The 25,472-nt window shown below is 47.5% G+C and overlaps 2 protein-coding genes and 2 pseudogenes across 2 annotated transcripts; all 4 read right to left on the bottom strand.

The window, feature by feature from the left end:
- Nucleotides 1–1,319: 1,319 nt before the first annotated feature.
- On the bottom strand, nucleotides 1,320–2,632 carry LOC118855406 (annotated as a pseudogene).
- Nucleotides 2,633–9,743: 7,111 nt separating this feature from the next.
- LOC118854725 (ELL-associated factor 1-like) lies at nucleotides 9,744–10,616 on the bottom strand. Its single transcript, XM_036765009.1, has one exon. The coding sequence runs from the start codon at nucleotides 10,614–10,616 to the stop codon at nucleotides 9,744–9,746; it is 873 nt and encodes a 290-aa protein (XP_036620904.1).
- Nucleotides 10,617–16,662: 6,046 nt separating this feature from the next.
- LOC118854724 lies at nucleotides 16,663–17,519 on the bottom strand (annotated as a pseudogene).
- A 6,043-nt stretch (nucleotides 17,520–23,562) lies between these two features.
- On the bottom strand, nucleotides 23,563–24,435 carry LOC118854723 (ELL-associated factor 1-like). The gene has a single exon (XM_036765008.1). The coding sequence runs from the start codon at nucleotides 24,433–24,435 to the stop codon at nucleotides 23,563–23,565; it is 873 nt and encodes a 290-aa protein (XP_036620903.1).
- Between the last annotated feature and the right edge of the window lie 1,037 nt (nucleotides 24,436–25,472).

The following is a 25,472-nucleotide window of genomic DNA, read 5'->3' as shown; positions in this document are numbered from 1 at the left end:
ATAGCTGACATTTCTTTAGCACTTAATGGTTTACAAAGCTTCATGTTTATTTTCTAATAAAGCCTCTGACAATGCTGTGGGGTATCCTGCTAGAGTTATTATTAACCCCATTTTATAGGTGAGGAAATTGAGTCCCTGGTTGAATTCAGATCCTTAACACTCATTCTCAAGTGCCACCTGATGCTCCCAGTTCCTTCACCTTCAATTTACTTTGTATATTTTTTTGTGTTTACTTATCTTCATACTTACTATTTCCCCCAATAAAACAAGCTTCTTGAGGGCAGTCTGTGTCTTTTGTCTTTGGACCTCCTATACCTGGCTCAGTGCCTGACGATGCTTAACAAATGTTTGTTGAGTAGTCCTGCCCCCGCCTACAGCAGCCTGTTTTATGCCATGTTGCTTAAGAGTTCCAGGCCATTGGTGTGTCTGACTTGGAGCATTTGATCAAAACCAACTTAATTTTTTAAAAATTAATTTCTGTTTCTTCCCTTAGACTGAAGTTTCCCCTTGTTTTTCCAGGGTCCAGGCACCAAACACCTCCCAGAAGGATGTATGCTTCTGAGATTGGAGAAGGCTCTCTTACTTCCATAAATCCAGTGGCAATTGACAAAGAAAACTCTAAGTTTCCACCCGGTTGCTGGGTTTTGGGCTAGCATCATTGCATTGTTTTGGCTTATAGTTCTTTAGGAAGTTTTATTACCACAACAAGCAATAAACACTTCCTTAGTCAAACCTTTTTTGTTTTATATCTTCCTAGAGACAGAAAGTACCGAATCTCTTAAAGCAGATTTCTGGGGCCAGACTTTGGTTTAAACTTAAAATGCTCCCTGTGTATTTATATCAGCCACAGATCTTGCTCTGACCTGGGTTCAGGGCCTGGCTGAGCCTTTGCAAGTTTGGGGGAATTCTAAAATGTGAGGATGCAGTGACAGAGAGGATGGGTTTCAGGTAAGAGCAAGAGAAGGTAATTCAGGAGGAATCCTTTTGCGGAAACAGTGTGGAACAAACATGGAATTTGGAGTCCAGAGGATCTAGCTTAGAAATGCAGCTGTATTATTTTCATTTGTTTGTTTGTTTGTTTTTTTGAGGCAATCGGGGACTGAGTGATTTGCCCAGGGTCGCACAGCTTATAAGTGTCTGAGGCTGGATTTGAACTCAAGTCTATCCTGACTTCAGGGGTGCTGATCTGTCCACTGTGCCTCCTGCTGCTCCCTGTTTTATTTTATTTTATTTTATGTTTTCCTGTGTCCAGTTTTGTTTAATGACTGGCACCTCTCTGCAGAGGAGGAAGGGCAGCTAGGTGGTAGCAGGGAGGATGTTCACTTGAAGATCTTGCCTTGATTGAAGGGTTTGCCCACATGCTGGAAGGCCACCTCCCAGGAGAAGTACTCTTGGACCCCAGCCTGGGTCTCCTCACTGCCAGAATCCAGCTTATGTCATGGGTAGGACTCATAAACTACCAGGCAGTCTGGGCTCATTGGGAAGGCAAGTTTCTGGCCCCAGAAAACCCAGACTCCAGAAATGGTGCTGCTGTTATTGGTGCCAAAAAGGAGGACACTGGCAAATGTATTCTTCCTCAGCTTGTCCAGGTGCTAGAACATTCCAGTGGTGAGGCTGCAGTTCATGAAGGTCTGGCTGAGCTCCTGGGGGATGCGGTACTCGGCATACCACAGGGACCAGCTGTCATGGTCAAAGTGCTCCCAGAATTACAGCAGGACCACCGTCAGCATGTCCTTGTTGGAGTACTTTCTCTTAAACTCATCCAACACAAACGTACTCTTGGGCAAGTGGGCAAAGGGATCCTTGGCCTTGGGCTCTGCAGCCAGAGCCTGGTCACACCTGCCCATCTCCTCCTCTGGGCCAGGGGCTGTGGCTGCCTTCTTCTCTTCGTCCCGCTTGGCCTAGGCCTTCTGTTTCTCCTCTCATTGTCCCTTCTCCTTTCTTGAGGCCTCCTTCTTAGGCTGACTCTCAGCAAACTTTTTAGCATCAAACTGTGCCATCTACTCCCAGAGCTTCACCTTTCCCAACACTGCCCAGAACGGGAGCTGGTGGATACAGGTGAGGAATCAGCGGTTGGTGTTGGGAAAGCCCTCCCGTAAAGACAGCTCTAGGACCTGCTTATAGAAGAGCCACAAGAGGGTGCATGCAACTATGATCTCAGCCAGAGTCACATGCCCCCCCACCAGGAAAGTTGGAGTCTTCAGGTGGGCGTCAAGCAGCCCCAGAACCTGCCTTACCTCTTCCTTTGTGTTCTCTGTAGCCTGTTTGTTGTGGTGCATGATGCCGAGAGTGGGGAACACCCAGGTACTGGCTGGAGGGATGATGTCATTGTCAGCAAAGCTCACCCACTGGGTCACCTGGGCAGCTGCCCCTGGAGTGGAGCCTCGAAGGTCATCGTTGCTCACATAGTGGGCAATGGTTGCTTTCAAACACACCCATCATCACTCTCAAACGCTGGAATCTTGCCCGCAGGAAATTTTCAGAGGAATTCGGAGGTGACGTTGGTCTGACCAAAGTGGAAGAGGGGAGGTGCAGACAGCATACGGATCTGGGCCCCAATGTACTGTGCAGCAATAAGGGTCTTGAAGGCCTGCCATTTTTCAGGGTATGGGTACAGGGTCCCAGTCGCCATGGTGATTCCCTGCTGTTTTATTTTCCTTTGTGATCTTAGGCATGTCACGGTTTGGGTTTTATTTCCCTCCTCTGAAAAAGGAGGGTCTTGGAATAGATTATTTCAAAGGTTCCCTTTTAGCTCTAAATCCTGGGTTTCTTCTGCAAGAGTTTACACAGGAGTTTGTCTCATCAGGAATAATTGGAATGAGCCAACTTCATCCTATGAAGGTCATTTTTCTTTTATCAGCAGACCCTGAGCCTGTGCTCGGTAGTGAGTAGTGTTTCTGCCAATGCTGCTCCTTTTTGCCTAGGGTTTTTTGTTTTGTTTTTGGTTTACCTGCTTCCTGAAAACAGCTCCTTCTTTATGTTTAAAAAAAAGGGTTTAGAATGCATAAAGAGGAAAGTTTACATGTGTAATGGGCCTTTCTGGGACTATTGGGAGGATAAGGAGATTATGAGACTTCATAAATTGGGAGGTGTGCACAGGCATACTTTCCCAGAGTTCTTGGGCTGAGTCCTTTTTCCCTGGGAGAGAATTATATCCAGAGAGTTTTCACAGGCTGAAATGGAAAAGGAGGAAGAATCCACCTGAGAGTCTATGCTTTTAACCTGGTATGTGGTCAGGAGCAGAGGCTGGAGCCTGGGTGTAATTGCCTTGCAGCTGTGGGCAGGCAGGAGAAAGCAGAGGGAGAACTGAGATTTCTTTGTGAAGCCATTTGTAGAGGCAGGACCAGACAAGAACAGATGTCAGCGTGGATCAGAGGCAGCCAGAAGAAGTGGAGAACAGCCAAACCTAGCCTGGATCATGGCTAAACTAGCAGCTGCTGTGGGGGACATCAAGCAGAATTCAAAACCACACTTTCTTTTTCCTCTTCCTTGCGATGCAACTCCCATGACTTTGAAATCTTCCCAATCTCTTTTTCCTTTCTATTCACCTCAGAGCAACTGGGAAGAGATATGGAGGGAAAAGGAAAAATCCATCCAATCTGCAGCATCATTACAGCTATTTCTGGCAGTCTCAATGTTTGAGTTTCTTATACTCTCCAAATGTGTTAATAAATTATATGGTCATTAAGAATGAATTGTTGAATCCTATGAACTTGGGGGGTCCTGACTAAGGGTGTGGAAAATGGAGGGGGCGTGCAAGAAAATTGATGTTAGAGAGTTTTTGCCATCTTGGTAATTTGGAGTACATTTCAGATCCCCCTTTTTAGACTTGCATTGAACCCAGAGGTCTTTTCAGCCCTGCCTGAGGTTTCTAGGAGCTGGCTACTCATGAGTGCCTGGAGCACCATCTACTTGCCAAATAGTATACTACACTCTTTACCCTTCCCTCTCCCCTCCTCCCTTCCACCTCCCAAAGCTGGTTAAGTAATTGACAGATCACATAACAGTTGGCTCTCCATCGACCAGAGGACAGCAAGGTGATTGCAGTCATTACTAAGTACAACTTTGTCACTTCAGCTAACACACTCATCACATACACTCCTGTCACTAAAGCTTTCAGAAGCCTCTAGGCTGTAAGCTAAAAGTTGACACTCTCAATAAAGGTCACAGACACAAGGGTGACCCAGAGGGAACAGGAGAACGTCATTACCAACAAATATCGGAGACCCTGAAGCATCGGCAGCATGAGCCGACCCTCCATTCATGTGCCTGGACCACACGTGTTTCCTTTGCGTGTGCCTCTCCACATTGTGTTCCCCACACACCGAGGGTGTGTGTGTGTGGTGGGGGATAATGTGGCCCAAATTTATGACAAAGGGGGTAGGGAATGTAGTTTTGTGACTTTTCCTACTCTGCTCTTTTATTTAGTGCCTTTGCTTGGAACCACCTGTTTCCTCTGGATGACTAGGAAAATTAAATTAATGGGGGCTTGTGATTTATGTTTCTAACCCATAAACCACAGAACATGTATGTGAGAGATGTCTTAAGTACTATACATTCAGATCTGCAGGAAGTAAGTGGCAGGGAAGGAATAAACATTTATACAGTTCTTACTATATACCAAGTTCTATGCTAATATATATTATATATATTAACACACATATGCACATACACACACATATACATATACACACATATATCAGCTTGGTGGCTTAGTGGATAGAGCACTGGGCTTGGAATCAGGAAGATTCATCTTCATGAGTTCAAACCTGGCCTCAGACATGCACTAGTTGTGTGACCCTGGGCAAGTCATTTAACCCTGTTTGCTTCAGTTCTTCACCTGTAAAATGAGCTGGAGAAGGAAATAACAAACCACTCCAATACCTTTGCCAAGAAAACTCCAAAATAGGCTCACGGAGAGTCGGGCACGACTGAACTACAGCATGTGTGTATATAACTTATAATTAATATATGATTATCATCTCATTTCATCCACATGTCAAACCTGTCAGATAAATGCTATTATTATTCCCACTTTACAGTTGAGGACACTAAGGCAGGGGTTATGTGACCCATGCCACTACCTCCCTGTGAGATATTACCCCTTCCACCCCACACCCCATGATCTTTATTTTATGATTCAGCCAGCCCAAACCTGTCTAGACTGTATGCTAGATTAAGTGCTTGGTTTCTAGCCAAGGAAGTTCAGGTTTGGCAAAGCTACTAGGTGCTTTAGTCATTCTAGAATCTGCTTCCTCAACCTTAATTCCTGCTGTGGGAGTCTCACAGGCTTGGGCAGGCACCCCCCTCTCTCTGCTTCTTTTTTCCTCTTTTATTCCATTGTGATTTCTTTCCTTTGCTTTGATACTGCAAAGAAACTAATTATAAAATCTTTCCCCACTTTTGGAAACCTTGTCCTTTCCCTTTGGCCTCCTGGGTCACTAGATATGAATGACTCTCCCTTACCTGGACTATAGAGATTTCCTCTCCAGGGCTTCAGTAATTCCTTACACTGATCTCTGACATTTATCTCCTTTGCCTAGCTAAATATATCAGTGACTCTAGTCCTTGGAAATCTCTTGTTCTCTCAATGCACCATTGACTAGAGCTGTTATTAGGGTGGGGACACTGGGCTTTGTCTTATGGTAGAGACTTGGGGGACAGTCTTCCTCTACTCCTCTACTAAGGTGGCTGATTCTTTGAATAATGAGCAGGAAGGGACAGGATCTATCTATTCCTCTAGATCAGGTACAGATCAGGGGAGAGGGGCAACATTGTGCCAGCCCATGGATAAATGGCATACTGGGAAGTGGTCCCCTGAACCATGTATTTTAGGACTCTAGGCTCTCAGTAGACAAGAGCCCTGCTGTTCTGGAGAAGAGGATATACTACCCTGTGCCATGTTCAGGTCAAAAAGAGGGGTAATACAGCTACAGGTAAGCAGTCCACTGAAAAATAATCCCCTAAAAAGGTGATGTCAAACTCCAAGAGAAACACATCCTGAGGGAGGCATATTGACTAACAAAATCAGACATTAATGTGATCTATCCTGTACTATATTTATATTTATTGTGCTAAATATTTCCAATTTATATTTTAATCTGGTTTGGGCTATTGCAGCTTGATTTCCACACTGCTGCCCTTGACTGTGGTTGTCTCCATTCATGTTTCAAGTGACTTTTCATCAGGTACCAGAACTTTACCTTTGACCCAGCCTCTATACAAGTGATTTTTAAGTTGGGATTGATGGATTCCAAGGGTCATGTGGATCCATTTGAAGGGGCCTATGAATTGAGATAGGGAAATTTTATATTTACATTTTTACTTACCTAAAATAGGAATTTTGCATATCCTTCAATAGTTTAAAAATAATATTTTGAAAATGACTCCATAGGTTTCACAAGAATGCCCAAGGGATAGGTGAGTTAAAAAAAAGACATGCTCTGCACAGTGTGAATGACATAAACTTAGCATCCAGATAGAAGTCATCTCTACCCTTTAGGGTCATTGGATCTTTCACCCTATCATCCTGTATTAGGATTCTGATACCCTCCTTTCTGCCGGCCAGGAAATCTAACATCTTGCTGGTCCCTTTCTCTGGGTGTCTAATTCCTAGGTTGCTCCCAGCCTGCAGTCCCCTTGCTCTCACTCAGTTTCTCCCCTTCACATCGTGCTGCCCAGCATTCCTCTTGCCAGGTTCCTTTGGGTTGCCGATGAAGGTCAGGGCCATGAACTCGGACCCACTCTGGGATTAATGGACAGTCATACAACCTAGCTCGGTTGCTGATTCTCCCCCACATCCCCGCTTTCAAGATGAGCCATTCTCAGATGCTTCACTAGGGGCATATTTCACTTGGATCAGAGACTTTAGACTGGAACAACTTTAGAGATTATTTTATCCAATGATTCTTTCCCTTTTTTTGTCATGGTCCGATTTGGCAGTCTGGTGAAGCCTATGGATCCTTGATCCATATCGTGCTTTTTTAAATAATTGAGGGAAATGCCAAGTTTCTGTTAGCTGTCAGTGGAAATCAAGATGCATTTTTTAAAAATCCAGATTCACAGACTCCCCTGAAATCTGTCCATGGAGCCCCCGGGAACCCTGGGCTCCCGATTAAGAAGTCTTGGTTTAATCGAGCCCTGGTCTTGTAGTCAAAAGTGTATTGAGGCTCTTCGAACTGAGTGACTTGCCCCCAGCAGCTCAGAAAGAAACCATTGAAGGTGGGACTAAGCCCAGTTTTTGCACTCCAAGTCCAGGGCTCCTAGTCAGAGAGCTGTGAACAAAAAGATATGCGTGACATTTTACATGAGGCATAAAGGAGTGTCCCCAGGAAGGAGGAGGCTTTCATGGCTCTAGAGAGAGTTGCTGAATTCAAGGGATTATGGAAGGTTAGCATTGAGAGAGACCCAGAAAGATCATGGTTAAACATCTCAAGCTGAGCTCCATGAGAGATTCCTGCACTTAACTGGGTTGGGCTGAGGGGCAATACACCACTAGGTTCACTGACCTCTAATTGAGACTTAGCATTTCCTTCATTATTTTCAAACTTTATCCTGAGAAAGGATGCATAGGGTTTATGAGGCTGCCAAAGGGGTTCATTCACAAAAGAGGTTAAGAACCCCCAACCCCCGCCCAGATGCTATCAAGAACCCACTACTTTTTGATGTTCAGCTGCCCAACACATTCTTTTTTCTATCCTCAGATACTCTGTCTCCTTTGTCTCTTTCCAATCAAGGAGCACTTTCACTTATGAAAGGAACTGGGAAGAACAGGATACAACAGCATCTTTGACTCCAGATCAGTTTGGCTGGAAATGACCTTCCAGAGGGCAATGACTTCATTTGACAGAGAAGTGACTCGGACACGGTCACACAACCAATTTGCAGCAGAATGCCTCCTCAGAAAGCTCAATTCCCTCTTGGTTTGCATTTGGGCTCCCCAGTCCAAACCTCTTTTGCCCTGTGCTGTGTATTACTTTGGGTGGTAAGGTTTGATGAGATACATTTTTTGATACTAAATATAAAGAAGACAGACTTTCTTCCCATTGGTTTTCATAATCATACATCACTTTATTGGTCATTTCAACATGAGTTCAAACAAATAGAAAGTCTCTTGCTGTGTCATGTTCAGTTGCAGGAGGGTCTGGATGCCAGTAAACTTGGAATTTGTAGCTGAAACCTAAACTACTTATCCCTTAGTTGCCTTTTTCTAGCAATGTCATGTTTTTCTGTGTGTGGTGTTTCTATTTGCCTGTCTTTGGCAATGGGAAAACTTCAAACTCCACAATCCCTTCTCCTTGATTAAGATAACAGATCCAGTAGGATGTGTGCATGTGTGTGTGTGTGTGAATGCGCGCGTGCGCGCGGGTGCGCACACGCATTGGTGACATATTTATATGTTGTTTTGAGAGGAATATTCTTACACGAACATGTATTAGGTTATAGTAAAAATAGAATGATTCCAATGTGGTATGGGAGGTGACAATTTGGAAAGTGGGGAGCAGCTTGAAGTAAAAGACGAATAGAATGAGCATCACTTGCCATTGGCATTGCCCAATCATCACTTTGGTCCCGAGTACGTTTTCAAAGTTGTCTTGCTCAGTGATCACAATTTTCAAAGCTTCCTACTGAGACATTCCTGTGATTTCTTTGAAAAAAGAACCCATTCCTTTGAAAATCCCCTGAACCAATTATGACCAATGCAAGATGAACATCGACTCATGGTTTTCCCTTCTCGACTAACTCCTCAAACCTCCACCTTCGTCCAGTCAGTGCACCCACACTTGGGGTTCTTCTGTCCTGTCCAGAGCCAAATATCACTGTCCCATGTTCAAACTAGGAGTAAAATGGTACTGATGACTTTCAGAGTTTAGGTCCAAAGCGCCAATGTGTATGTGATTGCTCTATGTGCACAGATCATGAGTTTTGCTACCTCCCTAAGCTCTGCACACAGTAGTAGGTAGGTGTTCAGTGAATATTTGATGAAATAGAAGGGGAGGTGCTATGGTACAATACAGAAAGTGCTGGAGCCTTGGGTTTCCCTCCCATCTCTGCTATTAACTAGCTGTGTGCATCTGCCTCTCTAAGCCTCCCTGTGTTGTGTACTACTTTGGGGGGGGGTAAGGTTTGATGGGATGAATCTTTTAGGTCCCTGAGTATATAGAAGATAGACTTTATTCCCATTAGTTTCGATGATCACACGTCACTTTCTTGGCCATTTCAACATGAGTTCAAATAAAGAGAAAGTCACTTGCAGTATCGTGCACGATGTATTTTGTACTTCTGAGTCTACGCCTGCCTCTGTCTTCACTGGCCTATCAGGTCAGACCTAATTAGACAAGACAGGCTACAGCCTTTGTTTTCAAGTGGGCAATAGTTCCAAGAGGCTTTAACACGCTTTGGGGGTGCTCCTTTTGCGCCACAGACCAAGCCATTTGCTTCGTCAATGAAGATGACACGTCCAAACTCGTGAGAGCCAAGGATGTCTACCGTTCAGCCTCTGAACAACCAAAATCCTCCCTCCCCCCAACCGTCCATGCTTTCCATCCACCCCGTTAACCAGAACCAGCCCCCCAGTTATTGACTCTGCAGATGCAGGTCAAGCTTGTCCAAAGGCATTGCCGTAATGTATACAAGAGCCCTCCTGCTCGGGCTGGTGGCAGCGCCTCAGAGCTCACTAATGTTCTAGCGCTCTCCTTGGCGGTGAGCTCTCTGCTCGCGGCCCGCTGCCTCCACGTGATCTCCTAGGAAAGAGACGGAGGCAGGAAGCTCGTCCGCTCGTCATCGCTGTCACTGCCAGAGTCACTCAATCGTAAGTCATTTCGCAGGATGTCCATCAGCTCCTGGTTTCCCCGAGGCCGGCCGGGGCGCTTGGCCACAGGGTTTTTGGGACTGAGGTGCTGGTGAGGAGGCTGGGAGGGGGCGGCCCGGGCGGCCGGCTTGTCCCCTTCGCTGGCCGGGGAGCTGTCGGAGTCGGACGAGCTGCTCCCGCTGCCGCTGCTCCTCTCTTCCAGGATTTCCATCTCTGCTCTCAGCAGTTTCTTAAAGTCATCCAATTGCAGTTCAGCCGAAAGGTCGTCTTGCACAGGAGAGGCTTTGGGTCCAACTGGTGCTTTCGCTGGGGCTCGAAATGGTGCCCCAGCAGGGAGCGGTTGTTGCTTCCGAGCCTGGATTCCGCCGCTTCCCTCGGTTCTCATCTTCTTGACCTGGATGCGGCTACAGAGTTTTTCCAGCACGTATTCCCCAGTGTCGTGATTGATGATGAGAACACAGTCTGTCTCATATGGTCTTTTGTTGCCTTTGAACACAGTCGTCGCAGGCGTCGACCCAGCAACGCGTGGTAGCGTAATTGTGACTTCATCTCCTTTTCCAAGCTGGAGTTCTCCATCACCTGAAGTGCCTGTGGCTTCTGGTTTCACATCATAGCGGATGGTGTGGTAGAGGGACTTGGGCCTCTTGGCGAAGCTCTCGCCCAGCTTCAGGACGTGCGGCTCGCGGTCCAGCAGCAGGTTCGCGGTGTGCTTCCCGGCCCCTTTACCGCCTGGGGAAGCGGCCTCCAGACAGCGCCAGGTCCGACCCCTGCGCCCGCCGTTTTCCAAGCTGGCTCCTGCATCCATGTTCCTAGGCGTCTGCTTCCTTCCTTCTCGGATCCTTCTGCCCTCAGGAGAGCACAGAGAATGTTGCTCTTCCCCCGGAGCTCTGGTAGCAGCAGATGGTAGCCCGGAGCTGCGGAGGCCTTTTAAGGTGTCCTGCTCTGCTTAGCCCCTCCCTCTACTCCACCCCCAAGAAGGAGCCTCCGGTCTGGTCGGCAGGGGGCTTCCGGGCTCTGCTCGGCCTCTGACTTCTCCCCTTTCTTCTAATCCCGCAATCCAGCATCATCCTCTGGGAAGAAAACACCTTGCCTTCCTCTCCGAACATGCAAAGGCCTCTGCTTGTCCTACCTAAGTGGGTCATTCAGCAAGAAGCCATCTCATTCCCGAGTGTCAGGACCTTCACGGTTCTGATGTTCTGATGTCGTGAGACAGGAACAGGGCAAGGAAAAGGCCCAATCATCATCCCTTTCCCCAAACTGCCCCCACCCCATCACCCACACATGTCTTAAACTTTGGTGTTCCCCCATGAGCCTCTCTTTTTGGCCCCCTCTCACCATTAGGGTTCACTGCCTGGGACCAAGTTTTCCTCAGCTCTTCTTTGGGGCCCAGAATAGTCATTGAATTTGCTCGGGATAGGAACTCTTTTCTCAGAACTCGCTCTCTCTTTCTATCTTTCAGTTGCCTAAGTAGGTATGTAATCCATGTCTGTTGAATGAATGAGCGAATGATACTCTAGGATGCTCTTGAAGTGGATAGGCTGTATTGCATCAGAGGGGCTGCTATGAAGTTTAGGACTTCAGCTATGTGTGTAGGTAGGAAATAGCCAGGAGAGGAACAGAACTCCTTCAATTCCAAGTGAAGCATTCTTTCTCTAGTTACATTTTATTTTTCAGTCAATGAAAGTTGCCTCCTCCCTCCCACCTCCTTCTCTCTACCTCACCCCCAACCATAGAGAAAGCAAGACAAACAAAACCCTTGTTAAAACACGTAGAGTTGAACTAAACAAATTGCTGAACTGTCTTGTGTGTGGGGAAAAGGCCGGAATCTCCATCGTGTCTTCCCCTTTTCTCTCTGCAGGGAGATAGCATATTTCCTCATGTGTCCTCTGGAGCAATTATGGCCGGTCATTTTGAGTCTAAGTCTTTGAAAGTCCTTCGCCTTTACAATTTTGTTATTGTGTAGATGGTCTTTAGTCTGCATCACTTTATACAAATGGCCTTTAGTCAGCACCAGTTTATACAAATCTTCCCTGGGTTTCCCGAAAACCTTATCATTTCTGAGAGCACAAGAGTATTCCAACCCATCGGTATGCCTTAAGTTTTGAAGCCCTTTCCCAAATGATGGACACTCCCTTGGGTTCCATTTCTTTACAACCCAAGAAAAAGCCACTTATATATCACTAAGGCATGATTCATGACCTCCAGCATGACCATGAACATGCCTGAATGCTTCAGAAAGGCAAAGTCTGAAAAACTCTTCTGTGTGGACGGCAGAGTTAACATAACACTTATTTGGACACCAGAGTATCCAGCCCCAAGCCCAGTCATCCCAACTTGATATAGCAGTGATTATATTCCCAAACCGGGAAGCCCACCTCCATGGAGCAAGAAGAAAATTAGAAGTCAGTGCTTTAGCTAGGAACCAAGTCATCCTGTAAACTTCCCCCCCGCCCCCCGCCCCCTCCCGGCCCACTGCTAGGACCCTCCTGTAAACAATCACTCAGCAATCCTAACTCTCCCCTCAGCACTCTCTTCTGGAGCTCTGTCCATGCTGTCTGTCTCAGTGTCTGCTCCTCAGGGCTCTCTTGATGTCTGCTGCCTCAATGTCCTCTTCTCAGTTCTGTTGCTCTCAGTTCTGCTTCACTCAGTTCTGCTGTGCTCCTTTCTGTCCCTGTCACACTCTGAGTTCTCCTCATATACAGTTCTAGCCTGAGTCTGATTGGTTAGAACTCAGTGCACATACCATTCCCTCTGGTCTTAGCAACTCCCCTCAGGGCCCCCTGAGGACTTCCCACCCAAATCTGCTTAGTACCTGGTAAGTAGAGGCTTTAGGCCTACTTACAAACAAAGATAACATCAAGGTTTCCCACCTAGTCCCACCCCAGGCCTATTGAATGGGTAGGGAAAATCTTCCATCACATTAATACTACACCACTATCAAGAGTTTTGTACCTATGGGGTCCTTTTTCTCTTTCTTTCATCTTTTTGGGCTATAAACCTTGTACCGCTATCTCTGGGTCAAAGGAAATGCACAATTGGATAGCTCTGGGGGCTTAGTTCCAAATGGCTTTCCAGAGTGGCTGGAGCACTTCACAGCATTCTTTCCAAGAAGTAAGTGACAATGAGGGAGAGGATCTCAGAGCAAGAAGTGACCTCACAGAGGTCCCAGTTTGATCCATACCTGAACATCCCACCTCTGACCTTGCTACTTATGTGACCTTGGACCAATGACTTCATCTCCTTGGGCCTTGAGGCACTGGCCTGTAAGAGGAGAGAGGAACACCATAAGGTCTCCAAAGTACCTTCTAGCTCTAGAGTCCCCAGCCCATTAACCTAACAAACAGCATTTGTTGGTGTTGGGTGGCCTGAGGGCATGACCAGTGCAAAGTGGGCACGCTTTTCGGGCATGCTGCGTGTTCAGAACCAAGGTGCTGGCAGAAACATGTCGGATTCATGCGGCATTGGATTTGTAATTAATTTTTGGGTTTTGCCCTTCAGAAACATTTTACTGTTGCCAGTGTTTTTGAGAACCCCACATAGGGTCAGGAGCCACAGTTGAAGAAGGGCTGCAGATGGCATGACAGAAGTCAACTTAGCATCCAGCTAGAAGTTGTCTCTGCCCTTTATGGTCATGATTCCTTCACGCTATTATCCTGTATTAGGATTCTGATACCCTCCTTTCTGCCGGCCAGGAAATCTAACATCTTGCTGGTCCCTTTCTCTGGGTGTCTAATTCCTAGGTTGCTCCCAGCCTGCAGTCCCCTTGCTCTCACTCAGTTTCTCCCCTTCACATCGTGCTGCCCAGCATTCCTCTTGCCAGGTTCCTTTGGGTTGCCGATGAAGGTCAGGGCCATGAACTCGGACCCACTCTGGGATTAATGGACAGTCATACAACCTAGCTCGGTTGCTGATTCTCCCCCACATCCCCGCGTTCAAGATGAGCCATTCTCAGATGCTTCACTAGGGGCATATTTCACTTGGATCAGAGACTTTAGACTGGAACAACTTTAGAGATTATTTTATCCAATGATTCTTTCCCTTTTTTTTGTCATGGTCCGATTTGGCAGTCTGGTGAAGCCTATGGATCCTTGATCCATATTGTGTTTTTTTAAATAATTGAGGGAAATGCCAAGTTTCTGTTAGCTGTCAGTGGAAATCAAGACGCATTTTTTAAAAATCCAGATTCACAGACTCCCCTGAAATCTGTCCATGGAGCCCCCGGGAACCCTGGGCTCCCGATGAAGAAGTCGTGGTTTAATCGAGCCCTGGTCTTGTAGTCAAAAGTGTATTGAGGCTCTTCGAACTGAGTGACTTGCCCCCAGCAGCTCAGAAAGAAACCATTGAAGGTGGGACTAAGCCCAGTTTTTGCACTCCAAGTCCAGGGCTCCCAGTCAGAGAGCTGTGAGCAAAAAGATATGCGTGACATTTTACATGAGGCATAAAGGAGTGTCCCCAGGAAGAAGGAGGCTTTCATGGCTCTAGAGAGAGTTGCTGAATTCAAGGGATTATGGAAGGTTAGCATTGGGAGAGACCCAGAAAGATCATGGTTAAACATCTCAAGCTGAGCTCCATGAGAGATTCCTGCACTTAACTGGGTTGGGCTGAGGGGCAATACACCATTAGGTTCACTGACCTCTAATTGAGACTTAGCATTTCCTTCATTATTTTCAAACTTTATCCTGAGAAAGGATGCATAGGGTTTATGAGGCTGCCAAAGGGGTTCATTCACAAAAGAGGTTAAGAACCCCCCCCCCACCCTGCCCAGATGCTATCAAGAACCCTTTTGATGTTCAGCTGCCCAACACATTCTTTTTCCCCATCCTCAGATACTCTGTCTCCTTTGCCTCTTAGCACTCTCACTTATGAAAGGAACTGGGAAGAACAGAATACAACAGCATCTTTGACTCTAGCTCAGTTTGGCTAGAAATGACCTTCCAGAGGGCAATGACTTCATTTGACAGAGAAGTGACTCGGACACGGTCACACAACCAATTTGCAGCAGAATGCCTCCTCAGAAAGCTCAATTCCCTCTTGGTTTGCATTAGGACTCCCCAGTCCAAACCTCTTTTGCCCTGTGCTGTGTATTACTTTGGGTGGTAAGGTTTGATGGGATACATTTTTTGATACTAAGTATAAAGAAGACAGACTTTCTTCCCATTGGTTTTCATAATCATACATCACTTTATTGATCATTTCAACATGAGTTCAAACAAATAGAAAGTCTCTTGCTGTGTCATGTTCAGTTGCAGGAGGGTCTGGATGCCAGTAAACTTGGAATTTGTAGCTGAAACCTAAACTACTTATCCCTTAGTTGCCTTTTTCTAGCAATGTCATGTTTTTCTGTGTGTGGTGTTTCTATTTGCCTGTCCTTGGCAATGGGAAAACTTCAAACTCCACAATCCCTTCTCCTTGATTAAGATAACAGATCCAGTAGGATGTGTGCATGTGTGTGTGTGTGTGTGAATGCGCGCGCGCGGGTGTGCACACGCATTGGTGACATATTCATATGTTGTTTTGAGAGGAATATTCTTACACGAACATATATTAGGTTATAGTAAAATAGAATGATTCCGATGTGGTATGGGAGGTGACAATTTGGAAAGTGGGGAGCAGCTTGAAGTAAAAGACGAATAGAATGAGCATCACTTGCCATTGGCATTGCCCAATCACCACTTTGGTCCCGAGTACATTTTCAAAGTTGTCTTGCTCAGTGATCACAACTTTCAAAGCTTCCTACTGAGACATTCCTGTGATTTCTTTGAAAAAAGAACCCATTCCTTTGAAAATCCCCTGAACCAATTATGAACAATGCAAGATGAACATCGACTCATGGTTTTCCCTTCTCGACTAACTCCTCAAACCTCCACCTTCGTCCAGTCAGTGCACCCACACTTGGGGTTCTTCTGTCCTGTCCAGAGCCAAATATCACTGTCCCATGTTCAAACTAGGGGTAAAATGGTACTGATGACTTTCAGAGTTTAGGTCCAAAGCGCCAATGTGTATGTCATTGCTCTATGTGCACAGATCATGAGTTTTGCTACCTCCCTAAGCTCTGCACACAGTAGTAGGTAGGTGTTCAGTAAATATTTGATGAAATAGAAGGGGAGGTGCTATGGTACAATACAGAAAGTACTGGAGCCTTGGGTTTCCCTCCCATCTCTGCTATTAACTAGCTGTGTGCATCTGCCTCTCTAAGCCTCCCTGTGTTGTGTACTACTTTGGGGGGGGGGGTAAGGTTTGATGGGATGAATCTTTTAGGTCCCTAAGTATATAGAAGATAGACTTTATTCCCATTAGTTTCGATGATCACACGTCACTTTCTTGGCCATTTCAACATGAGTTCAAATAAAGAGAAAGTCACTTGCAGTATCGTGCACGATGTATTTTGTACTTCTGAGTCTACGCCTGCCTCTGTCTTCACTGGCCTATCAGGTCAGACCTAATTAGACAAGACAGGCTACAGCCTTTGTTTTCACGTGGGCAATAGTTCCAAGAGGCTTTAACACGCTTTGGGGGTGCTCCTTTTGCGCCACAGACCAAGCCATTTGCTTCGTCAATGAAGATGACACGTCCAAACTCGTGAGAGCCAAGGATGTCTACCGTTCAGCCTCTGAACAACCAAAATCCTCCCTCCCCCCAACCGTCCATGCTTTCCATCCACCCCGTTAACCAAAACCACCCCAGTTATGGATTCTGCAGATGCAGGTCAAGCTTGTCCAAAGGCATTGCCGTAATGTATACGAGAGCCCTCCTGCTCGGGCTGGTGGCAGCGCCTCAGAGCTCACTAATGTCCTAGCGCTCTCCTTGGTGGTGAGCTCTCTGCTCGCGGCCCGCTGCCTCCACGTGATCTCCTAGGAAAGAGACGGAGGCAGGAAGCTCGTCCGCTCGTCATCGCTGTCACTGCCAGAGTCACTCAATCGTAAGTCATTTCGCAGGATGTCCATCAGCATCTTGTTTCCCCGAGGCCGGCCGGGGCCCTTGGCCACAGGGTTTCTGGGACTGAGGTGCTGGTGAGGAGGCTGGGAGGGGGCGGCCCGGGCGGCCGGCTCGTCCCCTTCGCTGTCCCGGGAGCTGTCGGAGTCGGACGAGCTGCTCCCGCTGCCGCTGCTCCTCTCTTCCAGGACTTCCGTCTCTGCTCTCAGCAGTCTCTTAAAGTCATCCAATTGGAGTTCAGCTGAAAGGTCGCCTTGCACAGGAGGGGCTTTGGGTTCAACCGGTGCTTTCGTGCCCCAGCAGGGAGCTGTTGTTGCTTCCGAGCCTGGATTCCGCCGCTTCCCTCGGTTCTCATCTTCTTGACCTGGATGCGGCTACAGAGTTTTTCCAGCACGTATTCCCCAGTGTCGTGATTGATGATGAGAACACAGTCTGTCTCATATGGTCTTTTGTTGCCTTTGAACACAGTCGTCGCAGGCGTCGATCCAGCAACGCGTGGTAGCGTAATTGTGACTTCATCTCCTTTTCCAAGCTGGAGTTCTCCATCACCTGAAGTGCCTGTGGCTTCTGGTTTCACATCATAGCGGATGGTGTGGTAGAGGGACTTGGGCCTCTTGGCGAAGCTCTCGCCCAGCTTCAGGACGTGCGGCTCGCGGTCCAGCAGCAGGTTCGCGGTGTGCTTCCCGGCCCCTTTCCCGCCTGGGGAAGCGGCCTCCAGACAGCGCCAGGTCCGACCCCTGCGCCCGCCGTTTTCCAAGCTGGCTCCTGCATCCATGTTCCTAGGTGTCTGCTTCCTTCCTTCTCGGATCCTTCTGCCCTCAGGAGAGCACAGAGAATGTTGCTCTTCCCCCGGAGCTCTGGTAGCAGCAGATGGTAGCCCGGAGCTGCGGAGGCCTTTTAAGGTGTCCTGCTCTGCTTAGCCCCTCCCTCTACTCCACCCCCAAGAAGGGGCCTCCGGTCTGGTCGGCAGGGGGCTTCCGGGCTCTGCTCGGCCTCTGACTTCTCCCCTTTCTTCTAATCCCGCAATCCAGCATCATCCTCTGGGAAGAAAACACCTTGCCTTCCTCTCAGAACTTGCAAAGGCCTCTGCTCATCCTACCTAAGTGGGTCATTCAGCAAGAAGCCATCTCATTCCCGAGTGTCAGGACCTTCACGGTTCTGATGTTCTGATGTCGTGAGACAGGAACAGGGCAAGGAAAAGGCCCAATCATCATCCCTTTCCCCAAACTGCCCCCACCCCATCACCCACACATGTCTTAAACTTTGGTGTTCCCCCATGAGCCTCTCTTTTTGGCCCCCTCTCACCATTAGGGTTCACTGCCTGGGACCAAGTTTTCCTCAGCTCTTCTTTGGGGCCCAGAATAGTCATTGAATTTGCTCGGGATAGGAACTCTTTTCTCAGAACTCGCTCTCTCTTTCTATCTTTCAGTTGCCTAAGTAGGTATGTAATCCATGTCTGTTGAATGAATGAGCGAATGATACTCTAGGATGCTCTTGAAGTGGATAGGCTGTATTGCATCAGAGGGGCTGCTATGAAGTTTAGGACTTCAGCTATGTGTGTAGGTAGGAAATAGCCAGGAGAGGAACAGAACTCCTTCAATTCCAAGTGAAGCATTCTTTCTCTAGTTACATTTTATTTTTCAGTCAATGAAAGTTGCCTCCTCCCTCCCACCTCCTTCTCTCTACCTCACCCCCAACCATAGAGAAAGCAAGACAAACAAAACCCTTGTTAAAACACGTAGAGTTGAACTAAACAAATTGCTGAACTGTCTTGTGTGTGGGGAAAAGGCCGGAATCTCCATCGTGTCTTCCCCTTTTCTCTCTGCAGGGAGATAGCATATTTCCTCATGTGTCCTCTGGAGCAATTATGGCCGGTCATTTTGAGTCTAAGTCTTTGAAAGTCATTTTGCCTTTACAATTTTGTTATTGTGTAGATGGTCTTTAGTCTGCATCACTTTATACAAATGGCCTTTAGTCAGCACCAGTTTATACAAATCTTCCCCGGGTTTCCCGAAAACCTTATCATTTCTGAGAGCACAAGAGTATTCCAACCCATCGGTATGCCTTAAGTTTTGAAGCCCTTTCCCAAATGAGGGACACTCCCTTGGGTTCCATTTCTTTGCCACCCAAGAAAAAGTCACTTATATATCACTAAGGCATGATTCATGACCTCCAGCATGACCATGAACATGCCTGAATGCTTCAGAAAGGCAAAGTCTGAAAAACTCTTCTGTGTGGACGGCAGAGTTAACATAACACTTATTTGGACACCAGAGTATCCAGCCCCAAGCCCAGTCATCCCAACTTGATATAGCAGTGATTATATTCCTAAACCGGGAAGCCCACCTCCATGGAGCAACAAGAAAATGAGAAGTCAGTGCTTTAGCTAGGAACCAAGTCATCCTGTAAACTTCCCCCCCGCCCCCCGCCCCCTCCCGGCCCACTGCTAGGACCCTCCTGTAAACAATCACTCAGCAATCCTAACTCTCCCCTCAGCACTCTCTTCTGGAGCTCTGTCCATGCTGTCTGTCTCAGTGTCTGCTCCTCAGGGCTCTCTTGATGTCTGCTGCCTCAATGTCCTCTTCTCAGTTCTGTTGCTCTCAGTTCTGCTTCACTCAGTTCTGCTGTGCTGCTTTCTGTCCCTGTCACACTCTGAGTTCTCCTCATATACAGTTCTAGCCTGAGTCTGATTGGTTAGAACTCAGTGCACATACCATTCCCTCTGGTCTTAGCAACTCCCCTCAGGGCCCCCTGAGGACTTCCCACCCAAATCTGCTTAGTACCTGGTAAGTAGAGGCTTTAGGCCTACTTACAAACAAAGATAACATCAAGGTTTCCCACCTAGTCCCACCCCAGGCCTATTGAATGGGTAGGGAAAATCTTCCATCACATTAATACTACACCACTATCAAGAGTTTTGTACCTATGGGGTCCTTTTTCTCTTTCTTTCATCTTTTTGGGCTATAAACCTTGTACCGCTATCTCTGGGTCAAAGGAAATGCACAATTGGATAGCTCTGGGGGCTTAGTTCCAAATGGCTTTCCAGAGTGGCTGGAGCACTTCACAGCATTCTTTCCAAGAAGTAAGTGACAATGAGGGAGAGGATCTCAGAGCAAGAAGTGACCTCACAGAGGTCCCAGTTTGATCCATACCTGAACATCCCACCTCTGACCTTGCTACTTATGTGACCTTGGACCAATGACTTCATCTCCTTGGGCCTTGAGGCACTGGCCTGTAAGAGGAGAGAGGAACACCATAAGGTCTCCAAAGTACCTTCTAGCTCTAGAGTCCCCAGCCCATTAACCTAACAAACAGCATTTGTTGGTGTTGGGTGGCCTGAGGGCATGACCAGTGCAAAGTGGGCACGCTTTTCGGGCATGCTGCGTGTTCAGAACCAAGGTGCTGGCAGAAACATGTCGGATTCATGCGGCATTGGATTTGTAATTAATTTTTGGGTTTTGCCCTTCAGAAACATTTTACTGTTGCCAGTGTTTTTGAGAACCCCACATAGGGTCAGGAGCCACAGTTGAAGAAGGGCTGCAGATGGCATGACAGAAGTCAACTTAGCATCCAGCTAGAAGTTGTCTCTGCCCTTTATGGTCATGATTCCTTCACGCTATTATCCTGTATTAGGATTCTGATACCCTCCTTTCTGCCGGCCAGGAAATCTAACATCTTGCTGGTCCCTTTCTCTGGGTGTCTAATTCCTAGGTTGCTCCCAGCCTGCAGTCCCCTTGCTCTCACTCAGTTTCTCCCCTTCACATCGTGCTGCCCAGCATTCCTCTTGCCAGGTTCCTTTGGGTTGCCGATGAAGGTCAGGGCCATGAACTCGGACCCACTCTGGGATTAATGGACAGTCATACAACCTAGCTCGGTTGCTGATTCTCCCCCACATCCCCGCTTTCAAGATGAGCCATTCTCAGATGCTTCACTAGGGGCATATTTCACTTGGATCAGAGACTTTAGACTGGAACAACTTTAGAGATTATTTTATCCAATGATTCTTTCCCTTTTTTTTGTCATGGTCCGATTTGGCAGTCTGGTGAAGCCTATGGATCCTTGATCCATATTGTGTTTTTTTAAATAATTGAGGGAAATGCCAAGTTTCTGTTAGCTGTCAGTGGAAATCAAGACGCATTTTTTAAAAATCCAGATTCACAGACTCCCCTGAAATCTGTCCATGGAGCCCCCGGGAACCCTGGGCTCCCGATGAAGAAGTCGTGGTTTAATCGAGCCCTGGTCTTGTAGTCAAAAGTGTATTGAGGCTCTTCGAACTGAGTGACTTGCCCCCAGCAGCTCAGAAAGAAACCATTGAAGGTGGGACTAAGCCCAGTTTTTGCACTCCAAGTCCAGGGCTCCCAGTCAGAGAGCTGTGAGCAAAAAGATATGCGTGACATTTTACATGAGGCATAAAGGAGTGTCCCCAGGAAGAAGGAGGCTTTCATGGCTCTAGAGAGAGTTGCTGAATTCAAGGGATTATGGAAGGTTAGCATTGGGAGAGACCCAGAAAGATCATGGTTAAACATCTCAAGCTGAGCTCCATGAGAGATTCCTGCACTTAACTGGGTTGGGCTGAGGGGCAATACACCATTAGGTTCACTGACCTCTAATTGAGACTTAGCATTTCCTTCATTATTTTCAAACTTTATCCTGAGAAAGGATGCATAGGGTTTATGAGGCTGCCAAAGGGGTTCATTCACAAAAGAGGTTAAGAACCCCCCCCCCACCCTGCCCAGATGCTATCAAGAACCCTTTTGATGTTCAGCTGCCCAACACATTCTTTTTCCCCATCCTCAGATACTCTGTCTCCTTTGCCTCTTAGCACTCTCACTTATGAAAGGAACTGGGAAGAACAGAATACAACAGCATCTTTGACTCTAGCTCAGTTTGGCTAGAAATGACCTTCCAGAGGGCAATGACTTCATTTGACAGAGAAGTGACTTGGACACGGTCACACAACCAATTTGCAGCAGAATGCCTCCTCAGAAAGCTCAATTCCCTCTTGGTTTGCATTAGGACTCCCCAGTCCAAACCTCTTTTGCCCTGTGCTGTGTATTACTTTGGGTGGTAAGGTTTGATGGGATACATTTTTTGATACTAAGTATAAAGAAGACAGACTTTCTTCCCATTGGTTTTCATAATCATACATCACTTTATTGATCATTTCAACATGAGTTCAAACAATAGAAAGTCTCTTGCTGTGTCATGTTCAGTTGCAGGAGGGTCTGGATGCCAGTAAACTTGGAATTTGTAGCTGAAACCTAAACTACTTATCCCTTAGTTGCCTTTTTCTAGCAATGTCATGTTTTTCTGTGTGTGGTGTTTCTATTTGCCTGTCCTTGGCAATGGGAAAACTTCAAACTCCACAATCCCTTCTCCTTGATTAAGATAACAGATCCAGTAGGATGTGTGCATGTGTGTGTGTGTGTGTGAATGCGCGCGCGCGGGTGTGCACACGCATTGGTGACATATTCATATGTTGTTTTGAGAGGAATATTCTTACACGAACATATATTAGGTTATAGTAAAAATAGAATGATTCCGATGTGGTATGGGAGGTGACAATTTGGAAAGTGGGGAGCAGCTTGAAGTAAAAGACGAATAGAATGAGCATCACTTGCCATTGGCATTGCCCAATCACCACTTTGGTCCCGAGTACATTTTCAAAGTTGTCTTGCTCAGTGATCACAACTTTCAAAGCTTCCTACTGAGACATTCCTGTGATTTCTTTGAAAAAAGAACCCATTCCTTTGAAAATCCCCTGAACCAATTATGAACAATGCAAGATGAACATCGACTCATGGTTTTCCCTTCTCGACTAACTCCTCAAACCTCCACCTTCGTCCAGTCAGTGCACCCACACTTGGGGTTCTTCTGTCCTGTCCAGAGCCAAATATCACTGTCCCATGTTCAAACTAGGGGTAAAATGGTACTGATGACTTTCAGAGTTTAGGTCCAAAGCGCCAATGTGTATGTCATTGCTCTATGTGCACAGATCATGAGTTTTGCTACCTCCCTAAGCTCTGCACACAGTAGTAGGTAGGTGTTCAGTAAATATTTGATGAAATAGAAGGGGAGGTGCTATGGTACAATACAGAAAGTACTGGAGCCTTGGGTTTCCCTCCCATCTCTGCTATTAACTAGCTGTGTGCATCTGCCTCTCTAAGCCTCCCTGTGTTGTGTACTACTTTGGGGGGGTAAGGTTTGATGGGATGAATCTTTTAGGTCCCTGAGTATATAGAAGATAGACTTTATTCCCATTAGTTTCGATGATCACACGTCACTTTCTTGGCCATTTCAACATGAGTTCAAATAAAGAGAAAGTCACTTGCAGTATCGTGCACGATGTATTTTGTACTTCTGAGTCTACGCCTGCCTCTGTCTTCACTGGCCTATCAGGTCAGACCTAATTAGACAAGACAGGCTACAGCCTTTGTTTTCACGTGGGCAATAGTTCCAAGAGGCTTTAACACACTTTGGGGGTGCTCCTTTTGCGCCACAGACCAAGCCATTTGCTTCGTCAATGAAGATGACACGTCCAAAGTCGTGAGAGCCAAGGATGTCTACCGTTCAGCCTCTGAACAACCAAAATCCTCCCTCCCCCCAACCGTCCATGCTTTCCATCCACCCCGTTAACCAAAACCACCCCAGTTATGGACTCTGCAGATGCAGGTCAAGCTTGTCCAAAGGCATTGCCGTAATGTATACGAGAGCCCTCCTGCTCGGGCTGGTGGCAGCGCCTCAGAGCTCACTAATGTCCTAGCGCTCTCCTTGGTGGTGAGCTCTCTGCTCGCGGCCCGCTGCCTCCACGTGATCTCCTAGCAAAGAGACGGAGGCAGGAAGCTCGTCCGCTCGTCATCGCTGTCACTGCCAGAGTCACTCAATCGTAAGTCATTTCGCAGGATGTCCATCAGCTCCTGGTTTCCCCGAGGCCGGCCGGGGCCCTTGGCCACAGGGTTTCTGGGACTGAGGTGCTGGTGAGGAGGCTGGGAGGGGGCGGCCCGGGCGGCCGGCTCGTCCCCTTCGCTGTCCCGGGAGCTGTCGGAGTCGGACGAGCTGCTCCCGCTGCCGCTGCTCCTCTCTTCCAGGACTTCCGTCTCTGCTCTCAGCAGTCTCTTAAAGTCATCCAATTGGAGTTCAGCTGAAAGGTCGCCTTGCACAGGAGGGGCTTTGGGTTCAACCGGTGCTTTCACTGGGGCTCGAAATGGTGCCCCAGCAGGGAGCTGTTGTTGCTTCCGAGCCTGGATTCCGCCGCTTCCCTCGGTTCTCATCTTCTTGACCTGGATGCGGCTACAGAGTTTTTCCAGCACGTATTCCCCAGTGTCGTGATTGATGATGAGAACACAGTCTGTCTCATATGGTCTTTTGTTGCCTTTGAACACAGTCGTCGCAGGCGTCGATCCAGCAACGCGTGGTAGCGTAATTGTGACTTCATCTCCTTTTCCAAGCTGGAGTTCTCCATCACCTGAAGTGCCTGTGGCTTCTGGTTTCACATCATAGCGGATGGTGTGGTAGAGGGACTTGGGCCTCTTGGCGAAGCTCTCGCCCAGCTTCAGGACGTGCGGCTCGCGGTCCAGCAGCAGGTTCGCGGTGTGCTTCCCGGCCCCTTTCCCGCCTGGGGAAGCGGCCTCCAGACAGCGCCAGGTCCGACCCCTGCGCCCGCCGTTTTCCAAGCTGGCTCCTGCATCCATGTTCCTAGGCGTCTGCTTCCTTCCTTCTCGGATCCTTCTGCCCTCAGGAGAGCACAGAGAATGTTGCTCTTCCCCCGGAGCTCTGGTAGCAGCAGATGGTAGCCCGGAGCTGCGGAGGCCTTTTAAGGTGTCCTGCTCTGCTTAGCCCCTCCCTCTACTCCACCCCCAAGAAGGGGCCTCCGGTCTGGTCGGCAGGGGGCTTCCGGGCTCTGCTCGGCCTCTGACTTCTCCCCTTTCTTCTAATCCCGCAATCCAGCATCATCCTCTGGGAAGAAAACACCTTGCCTTCCTCTCAGAACTTGCAAAGGCCTCTGCTCATCCTACCTAAGTGGGTCATTCAGCAAGAAGCCATCTCATTCCCGAGTGTCAGGACCTTCACGGTTCTGATGTTCTGATGTCGTGAGACAGGAACAGGGCAAGGAAAAGGCCCAATCATCATCCCTTTCCCCAAACTGCCCCCACCCCATCACCCACACATGTCTTAAACTTTGGTGTTCCCCCATGAGCCTCTCTTTTTGGCCCCCTCTCACCATTAGGGTTCACTGCCTGGGACCAAGTTTTCCTCAGCTCTTCTTTGGGGCCCAGAATAGTCATTGAATTTGCTCGGGATAGGAACTCTTTTCTCAGAACTCGCTCTCTCTTTCTATCTTTCAGTTGCCTAAGTAGGTATGTAATCCATGTCTGTTGAATGAATGAGCGAATGATACTCTAGGATGCTCTTGAAGTGGATAGGCTGTATTGCATCAGAGGGGCTGCTATGAAGTTTAGGACTTCAGCTATGTGTGTAGGTAGGAAATAGCCAGGAGAGGAACAGAACTCCTTCAATTCCAAGTGAAGCATTCTTTCTCTAGTTACATTTTATTTTTCAGTCAATGAAAGTTGCCTCCTCCCTCCCACCTCCTTCTCTCTACCTCACCCCCAACCATAGAGAAAGCAAGACAAACAAAACCCTTGTTAAAACACGTAGAGTTGAACTAAACAAATTGCTGAACTGTCTTGTGTGTGGGGAAAAGGCCGGAATCTCCATCGTGTCTTCC

This window comes from Trichosurus vulpecula, chromosome 6, assembly GCF_011100635.1.
Source record: "Trichosurus vulpecula isolate mTriVul1 chromosome 6, mTriVul1.pri, whole genome shotgun sequence".
NCBI classification, from domain to species: Eukaryota; Metazoa; Chordata; class Mammalia; order Diprotodontia; family Phalangeridae; genus Trichosurus; species Trichosurus vulpecula.
This window is presented reverse-complemented; position numbering and strand designations above follow the sequence as displayed.